This window comes from Protopterus annectens, chromosome 2.part2, assembly GCF_019279795.1.
Source record: "Protopterus annectens isolate FY-2018-M chromosome 2.part2, PAN1.0, whole genome shotgun sequence".
Classification (NCBI taxonomy): Eukaryota; Metazoa; Chordata; order Ceratodontiformes; family Protopteridae; genus Protopterus; species Protopterus annectens.
The window spans coordinates 595,762,389-595,774,468 of NC_056730.1; the positions used below are offsets into that span (position 1 = coordinate 595,762,389).

Here is a 12,080-nt window from a genome sequence, read left to right on the forward strand (position 1 = left end):
TGGTGTGAAAATCCGCCAATGATAACAAGATCATTGACAACAAATTTTCAATTTAGTAAAACACAACAAAAATACACAGTCCAACACAGCTAAGAAATAAAATCACTGAAACTTTATTAAAATAATGATAAAATGGTATGTGCCATGGTCTGATGAAGTGCAGTTTTTTTATGCACTAAAGCACTTACCATTGCATCATTAATTTAATATATTTTCAGTGATTTTATTTCTTAGCTGTGTTGGACGGTGCATTTTTGTTTTGTTTTATGCTTGCTTTGATACTATTGTTCTTTATTCACTTAGTCTGCATCATTTACTCATTTTTTCAGTTTGTCAGCTGTCAGAGCCAGATGTATGCTGGAGTTGGCTGTAGCTCAGACCGCAATGACCCCAAGGTCAGTTCCTTCACCCTCCACAAAACCCACAACTAATGCATGACGGACACACACATTTCAGGATGGCATAGTCTACTTGTACTTATAAAGTCTGGACTACTTCTTCAAAGTAATATGTTTAGATGTTATGTGACACTAAAACAGTGACCATCTTTTCTTCTTCCTTCATGTTCTTCTACATATTTGTTTTGCTTTTTTTGTCACAATCAAGTTTCTTTAGTTTAGTTAGAAGCCTTTACCACTTCACATAAAAAACACAGTTTAGTTCCAACAGTGCAAAGCCTTTCTTTGTTGCTTCCTTGACTCCTGTTTCTTTTGTCGATAGCTCTTTACCCTCATGTGCAGCCTAAACTCACAGGAATTCCCAGACTTCATTTTCTAATGCTTTCTGATCGTATTTACTTGTCCCAATATCTGAAAATATATTTCACATGACTGAATTTTTTTTTTTACATTTGGTGACTTTTAGATAGCAGCCTATTTACTTTTTGTTGTGCCACTATTTTTTCACCATTTGTACTATTAAATGTTTGGTGTGCCACTGTCCACTTAACTGTGTTTGAGTATGGTATTTTTGCCTTCTGTTAAAGTGTAGTGACATACTGTTTCACGTATTTGTTTATTGTTTGAGCACTTGTCTTGTTGCACATTTCACTATGGCTATGACAATGACCAGGCTTTGATGGATGGATTTATAATATATCCTCACTCTTTGATGACCTTGGGAACAAGTGGTGCAGCTGTCTGAATAGGGGCTTTGCCATTGTCTAAAACATGTATCATCAGAGGCTTATTGGTCTGGTCTCAGTCACATGGGCTTCACTGAGATAATTCTTGTAATTATGATCTATGACTATTGTTTTAGACAAGATGTACATGGGAAAAAGATCTCATGCTTTATAGGTGCGCATAAAAAATGAGCAGTATGCCTAAGTCTGATTTCTAAAATAATAATTTTGTTACACCCACTCTTAGATATATATTATGATTAGCAGTTCTCTATATATCAAAGTGGAACTAGCTATAACAGTATTTAATTAATAATACTGTCCAGCAGTCTGTCTTATATTATATTGTATGCAAAGCCACAAGATCAGCACAAATCCAGTTCAGAAATCTTCTGGTACACTATCAAAAAATTCTAAACCCAGGAAATCAGCCCCCCCCCCAACATCCTGTGTTAGTACCTCCCCTGACATAGCAACTCAAGTTAACTCTTACTTAATTGATAGCAAGCTTCCATCACTAACAAATTCCCTTCATCTCCATCTACCCTTTCTCAGCCTCCTATTAGCTGTCACTCCATATTTTTCCTTCAACTGGTTTCTACTTCCTTTATCAAAGCTCTCCTGTGCAAGCTCAAGCCATATTCCCCCTCTGTAGACAATCTTCCTAATGAATTTCTAAAAATGTCTGCTGATTCAATTGCCTACCCTGTCTCAACAATAATTACTAGATCCTCCTTCATTCTTCCTCTCCACAAAGATGGCACCTCCAGGGAAATCCCTAACTATAGTCCAATTGCTAATCTTTCACCACTATCAAAAATTCTAGAAAAATATATCCATAAACAACTTCTTCAATACCTACTTGACAATAATATTATCTCTCCCACCCAAGATGGATTCAGACTTGCTCACAGCACTATCACTGCTCTACTATCCTTTACTGACTGCCAACAAAGCTCTTGAATCAGGAAATTTTGCCTCTTCTCTGTTCTTAGATCTAGCCAAAGCCTTTGATACTGTCTCCCAGCGCCAACTGTTATGCCAGCTATATCTTCTGGGCTTAGCCAAAACATCCTTAATATGGTTCATCAGTTATCTCACTAACAGATATCAATCTGTTAAATGGCACTCTAACTTCTCTCCTTACTTACCTGTTAGTGCTGGGGGTACCCCAAGGCTCAATACTAGGTCTACTTCTCTTCAACATGTTTATTAACCATCTTAATACTACCACCAAACAAGCCACCCTAATTCGATATGCTGATGACTCTACATTAATCTGCTCTGCCGGGACACTCTCTCATCTGCAGAGTTTAACATAAGAAGCACATTCAATTCATTTGAGTCTTGGCTCACCAACAACCATTTACTACTTAACCCCCAAAAAACGGCACTTCTACTATTTTTAACAAAACATTTTTTTCCAGATGCCTCTAACTTTGCTATTAATTCTCTGAACAATACTTTAATCAATGTGGTTTTATATATAAAACTGTTAGGTGTTTATGGACAACAGTCTTAAGTTTGACCTGCATGTCAGCAACATCATAAAAAAATAATCAAAAATCGGGCATGATGTATAGGGCTAAGACATTCATCTCCAATTCCACAAGAGTAACCTTTGCCACCACCTATGTCTTACCCTCCCTTCTATATGTTTCACCTATCCTAACCAATTTTCATTCAAAGCAAAACTTAATCAATGTTATAATAAAGTAGCTACTTTTGCCACAGGGCAGGCCCACTACTCTCACCATTGCTCTGCTCTGAAGTCCCTAAATTGGCTTAAACTACCCCACATTCTCACCTTTCATTAACTAACATTAACAAATTACTGTACAACTCCTCATTTTCGCAAACTACATCATCACTACTTCAACACTATATTCCATCTTGTGACCTGTGCTCCTGTCACAAGTATCTGCTATCTATTTACAAACCTCAAAGATCTAACAGGGTTAGTCTGTACTCTCACTGTGTTGCCAAATCATGGAATAGCATTCCAGAAGTAATCAGACTTATACCCCAGTACTATTCCTTCAAGTCTAGGCCGAACGAACATCTAACCAATAATTGGATCTGCCCTGCTCCCCGCCATCTTAGTAGTTTTCTCTTCCCTTCTTCCCCACTTTTAACAGGCTTTCTCTTGATATAGCCTGCTTCACTTCCTGTTTAACCTACTTTTGAGCCTCACCTCACCTTAATTACTTGACATTCTAATGTCCTTTCATTATATTCTTACACTAATCTTTATTTATCCCAGAATTTGACTGACATTTCCTATCTAGTTCTCCTGTCAGAAAAAGTATATGGCTTTTACAATCTATTACTTATTTTGTTATATATTTTTCATGCATCATTATGTAACATTCACATTTGGAACTATCTTCTACCTTGTATATAATATATGGTCAACTTTATTGCTTGCCTTTGTATTTTGCTTATTTTTCTTTTATTATATTTTATGTATTGTACTACTTTATTGTCTTAATATTTGTAACCATTGTTCAATTTTTTTAAATTCTGTTTAATGTGTACTGTGGAGCTGTTCTCCACAGGCCTCTACTGAAAATGGCCTCATACCCATTTGGACTTTCCAGGTAAACAAATGTCAAATAAATAAAATAAAATACAAATTATATTTACATCCTTCTGACTCATATTATCACCAAGCAAATGAATACAGAGATCATTCTTACAGCAAATTCATTTTCTGGGTCCTTTGGTCCTTTGCTAAAAGGTCTGGAGTAGCTGAACTTTTGCACATTGTTCGATTTGTAGAAACTGAAGAAAAAAAGAATGTGTATTTATTCAGAAACCATTCTGTTAATTCTTGACAAACATACAAAGGTGCTGTATCTGATCCAGTGGGACTCATTAAATAAGAAACACAACCCACTCTGCTATTTTATGTAAGGACATCACTCTGTTAATTAGGATTGTTACAAGTTGTCTATATTTACAAAATTTTACAGCATTCTGTTAGTAATAAATATATTGTGTGCTGCTCAAAAATTCATCTAATGTACTAGTGTTCTAAGTACATATTTCAATCAGTAGTTCTTTATTATTTATGAGAATTGTGTGTCATTTGACATTATTATAACCAATTAACTTTACTGTATATTTCCATTTTGGATACCTGATACAAATGGTATGCATAGTATACATACTATTCCCTAAAATATACATTAAATGTAAAAAGTTTATGCATTTTTTTTCACCTTTAGCAAAACAGCCTCTAGGCAAGTTGCTATTTTAGGTGTCATTTGTTTTTACATTTTAGCCCAAAATGCATTGTGATTGTCATTTTTATATTAGACTGTTTAAGGATCCAAACACCTGTGATGGTGTATCTGTGGAGAGCACAAGACCGGGAAAAAACAAGCAGCCAACATGATCAGAACAGATTTGTTAATCAATATGAAGACAGCAAAAGCACCTAGCTGAAATGATACCGAATAATGCAGCCTAAAATAGAAATAAAGGGCAAATGCACAGCCAGACCTTTATAATACTCACTTGCTATTTTAAAACTCCTTTTAACAAATCATACTCCAAGCTGACTATTCAGCAGCTAGGTTACCACATCCATATTTCCACATACCTACAAAATTCCAAAGCTGGAAAACTCTATCTATTGATGTCTTAATATGTCTTAATATCAAAGAAATATTTGTTATCATTACGCTTAACTCATTCTCTCAAATGGAGCTCTTTTGAGTTTGTACTCAAACTCCCAGGGGGTGTGGAATGAGCCTTTTTAAAATATGAAGCTTTTGCCTCATAGTTAAATGTTCATATCTATATAACCATAAATGTTACAAGAAAACTGTTAAGTTGTAAACTGTTCAGCACAAAGTAACAATTACTATGGCGGAATTCATTCAATTCTCAGTCTTAAACTAGTGTTTTAAACCACAATAACCACCATAAATATGAATTATGTAATGTAGTACAAACAGCTTACAATATATCAGTAAATATTCAAGCAAAACAAGTTACCAGCATCATTTTTTCATGCTGCTGTGAGCTTTCATATGAGGATAAGCAGTTTTGTCTGTGTCACCTGATTGTTGAGATATTTAGAAAAATATGGAAATTATTGCAATATAAATAGCTATACAACTAATATTCAATATTTCTTTATCCATACTAGACAGAGGTAAAATATCAATACCATTTTGTTTACCATTGTGTATGCTTTAAGATGAAATAATCTAATACCTTGTCTGTAGCATAGCTTTGGATTTATTAATACAAATATGAGCAAACAATAACTGATGCGTAGAGGCATCAGTAGGAGGTAACTGCAGCAATGCCAGAAAGGTCACAAGGCTGTAATGAGTTCATTTTAAAACCACCTGATAATGTAGAAGGAAACCAAATGAACTACAAATAGTTACAATATTATAAGACAGGACAGGATAAACAAATATGGTGGGGGTGTAGCAATTTTGTTTAAAGAAGCAATCTAGAAAAACTAAACTGTTCCCCACCAGACATCGCTCATGCTGAACTCCTTCTCACTCTCCTCCAAATTAATACACACAAATCCATTAACATCACAGCCATCTACCTACCACCAGGCAACAACCTGCACAACATAGAATCCTTCCTATCCTGGTCATCATTTTCTCTATCCCAAAAAAATCATCATTCTAGGTGATTTCAATCCAGACTGGTTCTCCTGCTCCTCTGACTTCCCTATGTCATTTATAAACGTATACAACTTCACCCAAATTATTAACTACCCCACCTACTTTGACAAGCACTTCAATAAAAAATCACTTCTAGGCTGGATTTTAACCAACAAACCAAACCACAGGTACCAGGCAGGCTGTTTACCAGTTATGCTAAGTGACCATGCTCCTACATTTCTAATTAGGAAGATAAAACATATCCAAACCAGCATCTAATACAAATACATCCGTAGCAAAAAATATTTCTCCTCTGACACCTTCAATTTACTACTACAAAACTATGATTGGTCCCCATTAAAAAACCTAGCTGTAGAATACTTCAATAACAAATTCCTTGAAATATTAAATACCCCCCCAGCTACAATGGCTTTCTAAAGAAACAAAACAACTAATGAAACAAAGAGATAAGGCCTGGCCACTATATCATATGACCAAAAATAATAACAATCTCACCCTTTACAAACAACTTAGAAACCATGTTAAGAAAAAAATCATTAAAGATAAAAGAACCTATTTCCTCACCTGCCAACAAAAATACCAGCACAATCTACAAAAATTCTGGCAGAATATCAACCACTTCCTTAACCCTAGTAAAACCCCTACCCCTGCCCCCCTCACTGCTAACTATTCTGTGCCCTTAGCCTTACAATCCAATTCCCACTTCATCAACTCTATCACTTCTCTCCTAGACAACAAAATAATCCCACCACTCACAGTCCCCTCCCCTACCTCTAATGATGCAAACTCCTTTTCCTTTATTCCCATTCCAACTTCCTACATAAAAACTCCTGTGTAAATTAAAACCCTGCTGCTTAGCTGCTGACCAACTTCCAAACAAATACCTAAATTAGCTCCCCCATCCATCACCTATCCCATATCATTACTAATAAACCACTCTGTCTCCAAACAGTACAGTCCCAAATTGTGGAAAATCTCTCTTATCACAACACTTCATAAGGGCGGCCCATCTAGAGACATAACTAACTACTGTCCCATCACCATTCTATCTCCCCTTGCCAAAATTCTAGAGAAATGTATCCACCAGCAACTCATGAATCACCTCACTACCAACAACCTACTCTCCAGCATCCAGCATGGCTTCAGGCCTAAACACAGTACTAACTCAGCCCTCATAACCTTTATAGAGACCATTCCCCACCTCAGAAATGAAGGACAACTAGTCTCAGCCATTTTCTTAGATATGTCAAAAGCTTTTGGCACAGTATCCCATCAGCTACTCCTCAACAAACTTGCTGATTACAATGAGTAAATAAAATAAAGAGGCACAATGGTTCCACACAGCACACTTTTAATTCCAAATAAGTTAGGTAAGTGCTTTCACAGATACTCTCTGCTTCTTCAGACCATATAACATAAAAAAACATGTGCTGTGTGGAACCATTGCGCCTCTTTATTTTATTTACTCATCAGTTTTCATTGTTCTTGGTTCCTCATTTGGTTTAGGGGCTGGATTTTTCTTTGCTTGCTGATTACAATACCAATACCACACCCCTAAGATGGTTTCACAGTTATCTATCTGACCATCAATGGGCCTCTAAATGGGCAAACAGCCTCTCCCTACTATTACCAGTCACCACGGGGGTACCACAAGGCTCCATACTTCGGCCCCTTTTCTTCATAATATTTACCAGCAACCTATATACCACCAACTAACATGCCACCATCATCCAATATGCAGATGACTCCTCCCTTATCTGCTCAGCCCACTTCCCACAAGAACTCCAACACAAAATGCATTCATCATTCCAAGACATTGAAAAGTACCTCACCAGCCACTAACTCATCCTAAATCCAAATAAGTTCAGGCTCATATTTTTTTCTAATAAATCTTACAAATCCTGTACCTAATCCCTCTCCATACTATCTAACAAAGGTACAAAAATCAAACACACCAATTAGACCAAGCTGCTAGGGGTAACCATAGATGACTCACTAAAATTTCATAAACACATCTATCTGACCATCAAAAAATACCCTCTAAACTAGGCGGTCTATACAGGCACGATGGATTGGCCATTGCAAGATCCTACTTGCTATCCACCCTCTGATACTGCTCTGAGGTCTTTAGTAACCTATCAAAAACAGACCTAAATAAACTAGACTCCTGCTATAACAGAATAGCTAAGCTTGTCATCAACCAACCCCTCAGAACTCACCACTGCACTGCTTTCTGACAGCTCAACTGGCTAGAACTTCCCAACCTGTTAAAACTAAAACAACTTTCACTTGCCCATAAAATCATATTCACCCCTTCTGACTGCCCAGCTCTATCAAACATAGTTCAGCCAAACACAAACTGTAGACTCCTCAGGTCATCCAAAAAACTAATGCAAAAAGTAATCCAATCTCACAACTATCACGGAGACTCTATCTACTCTCATAAAATAGCTAAAGACTGGAACACCCTTCCTCAACAGATAACGAAAAACACCAACCTGTCTACATTTAAAACTACCTGAAAGACTATTTAAATGATAATTGGCTATGCCCCTGTATTGTTCCCAACTAATATTCTTCCTATTTTTCCCACTCATCTCACACGTTAGCCCAAATAGTGCTCATTCCACATATCTGTCTTATCTTTATTAATCTTCATTCCTTCAGATGACCTAACTTGTAAAACTACATGACCAATTTTGGTCTTTCAGAAGTGACTCACCTTGCAAAGATACATGACTTATGTACCCCATATATATATATATATATATATATATATATATATATATATATATATATATATATATATTGTAACAAAAAAAATAGTATTCCTTTATGCCTGAAGCACGCATGTTTATATTGTATTCTATTATATTTTGCTATAATATTTTTGTTAAGCTCATTTACTTATTTGTTAGCAATGTACTACTTAAACTAAGTTTACTGCTTGTACCTTAATAATGTTCTTTTTGTTGGGGAGCTTTTCTCCCTGGGTCTCTGCTGGAAACGGTATTTTTCACCCCATTTGGACACTAACCATTTAACAAATATAAATAAAATAAAATTCACAGTATTTAAACCTTCTTATATATTTTCTGGCCAATTCTTTTTAGAAATTCCATATATCCTACTTAAAGAAACATCATTATGGATCATACTTTAAGTGTTGGCACCATGGACCATCCACACTGATCTCATATCCATCACAAACATATAAGGGCTTCCCTTCAACCTGATCTTACTGTAACAGCAAATAACCTCCTTTCTCATTTAGAACTACTATTTGAGATCCACATCATTCATTCCTCCTGTACCACATAACCACAGCTGGTCACACCATTCCCTGAATGATCACTTAGTTATATAGTCTCTGAAATTATTGCTCAGGTATAAGCAAAACAACCTCACTATCAATGGGAGATACCTATCTTATAAGAAATAAAATTAAGAATAACTAAATAAGGGGAATCTATGTCAAATATTAAAATAAATATTGAACCTTTTATTTGAAAGTACTAGAACTCTTCTTTATCTTCATTGCTAAACAAGAATTTTCTTACCTATAATATTAAATAGTTTAAAAGTCATGATGAATCTTATGGTAATTATATCACACCTTTACTCTTAAGTCAAAGCAATTTGAACAATATTCTTGTTAATAAACACTAGAAAACATTAAACATCCTCTTGGCACTAATAATTCACCCATGAATTATATTTGACATCACACTTGCAATTAGCTTACAAAAGTATCAGTCCTGAGAAGTGTTTGTTGTTAATAGATTTGACCATGATCCCATAGCCTAACAACAAGTTAAGGCCACTGTTCTTATACATAAAACTATAACTAAAACCAAATAAATAATGGTGATGGTTATAGAACGGCTTCATTATTTACGGTTAAGCACTTTTTATTTGTCTGCAATAGCAAACTTCATCAGACAACAAACAACTAAAACCTTCCGTCTTATATACTTAAAACGGCATCATTTCCTTTTCAAGCAGGAAGTGAAATATTCAGTGCTTTTTTAAAAACATGTAACTCATGCTAACCAATGCCTAAACTGAAAATATTATGAATATTCTATTTTTTAATAATTATTATTTCTTTTGTACTTTTTTTGCTTTTTTTACTTTTTACTTTTTTTCTTACTACCTAGCCAATGCCTTTAACTTAAGTATACCATTAATAGTGCAGTAATTATTTAATCCTGGCCATGCACATGAATGTAGTTGCCCAACCAATTCAGCGTTTTCCAGCTGAGTAGTACAAGGTCTGCCCTATCCTGTTCTTTCATCTGCTGTATTACACAAAACTTGATCCTTAAATTCATATATAAGCTTTGCTAATGCATTTGTTAAAATGCCTTTTCTAATTGCATACATACGCTCATATATTCTCTCTTTCAAGCTTCTAGTTGTTTTTCCTATATAATATGCTGGACATAATTGGCATATGGCAACATAAACTACCATTTTTGTATTACAACTATATTTTCCACTAATTCTATATTTTCTATTTTTGATCCCAATGCATTCACCTTGGAATACAAAACTGCAGTAGTTGCACATTCCACACCTTCTCATACCCATGTACAAGTTATTAGTAGGTTTTTTACAAAGCTCTATTAAGTTCTTTCGATTTTTGCCTCTACTTGCCATCATTTTTAATCCTTCCCCTATCTGTTCTCTAATTTTTCCATCATTAATGACTGCCCGATTCTTTATCATGGTAGCTTTTACTTCATAAAAATGAGTACTAAATGTTGTTATAAATGCAACTGAGCAGTCATATTGTGCTTGTTTAGTCCTTATCTGACGGTTCTCTCCATGGTAACTAAAAATGGGGTTAAAATGTCCATTCTCCCTTTTTGTTCACACTTCATTTTGTATGTCTTCCAACATACTTGTTGGATACCCTCTCTCGATGAACATCTTTTTAAGCAACTCACATTCCTTACTAAAATCAACATCGAGAGTTACCATTCTTGAGGCCCGGACAAATTGTCCTTTTACCACTGCGTTTTTTCAGTGCTTTTTTAAAAACATGGAACTCATATAAAAAACTTGTTGCTAAAATACTGATATAATATCCAGTCATCTAAGCCAACATGTTCCATGAATAATTATATTTTTTACTTACTTTTACATAAGTATCAGTGTGAAGTATGGCATTCATTCTTACAGTATAATCAAATGCATCCATCACTACTAACCTCCCCTTATCCGGTTTCATTATTCTAATATTCTGTTGTTTTAGGAATGACACTATCTGCTCTTCTTCCTTAGTTAAATTATTTATATTTTCATACTGTCTATTCTTTTTTAGTCAATACATTCCTAATGTCCAATTCACATATTTTTTTCATATAATGCCAAAACCGGATGTGGGGGGGGGGGCTTTGAATGTGCTACTAATCCTTAGCACATCTTGCTGGAAGTTATTACCGTCATTACCAAACAGTATTCTAAAATTCAATTTTTGCAAAAACATTTTTAAATCAATTAAGAAATCAGCCATCTTTGTTTTTTGTGTTAGAACAAAGGTTAAACCTTTGCTCAACAAATTAACCATGGTCGCATCAATACTAGCATCAGAAAATTTATACACCTTGAAGTCTTGGGCCTTATCAAATACTATATTTGGCTTCTCATTAAAAATATTGTTACCTTGCACCTGTGCATTCAATCCATTATTATTACAGCAAATAGTGTATATACCATCATCTGCTTTGTCAATGACTGAAAATTCATCATTATTACTAATAATATTATGAAAAACATCAGTCATATAATTATTTTCCAAAAATCATCCACCATGGTGACATTACTTTCATTATGTGCAATATTCACAGTTACAGACTGTAACCTCTGAACTTGGCTCACACCTGGTAGCTACCCCTGCCTCTTTGATTCCTTCTAGATGGAGTGTAAAACTTTTGCATGTTAGACCAATTAGAGTTGTTATTATTGTTCCTGTTACAAATCCTTTCTGATCTTCTTAAAGGAGGATAATTTTGGTTATTAATAGTCAAATTCTCCTCTTGCAAATCAAGTTGTGATTGAGTATTACTTTGAACTGATTGTCCTGCTTGCTGTTTCTCATTATTAATGTCTGTGCCATTTTTTTGTAGCATAATCAACCCTTGGTGGTTTGGGATAGGCTTGACCACTATTATATTGCTTTTTATCACAATCTAACTTCATCAATTTCCTTTGCTTTAATTCCATTGACATTTTTTCTATACTTGTGTATATACGCTGATGTTCATATTTGTATCTCTCATACTCATTAT

The 12,080-nt window shown here is 35.0% G+C and overlaps 1 protein-coding gene across 1 annotated transcript in view; it reads right to left on the reverse strand.

Annotated features, from left to right (window-relative positions):
* Positions 1-12,080, reverse strand: part of LOC122795737 (dedicator of cytokinesis protein 1-like) — a 2,411,902-nt gene that overhangs the window by 299,101 nt on the left and 2,100,721 nt on the right. Inside the window, exon 14 of the mRNA XM_044064047.1 lies at positions 3,823-3,907. Within this exon, the coding sequence (XP_043919982.1) occupies positions 3,823-3,907 (85 nt within the window). The remainder of the gene's footprint in view (positions 1-3,822; positions 3,908-12,080) is intronic.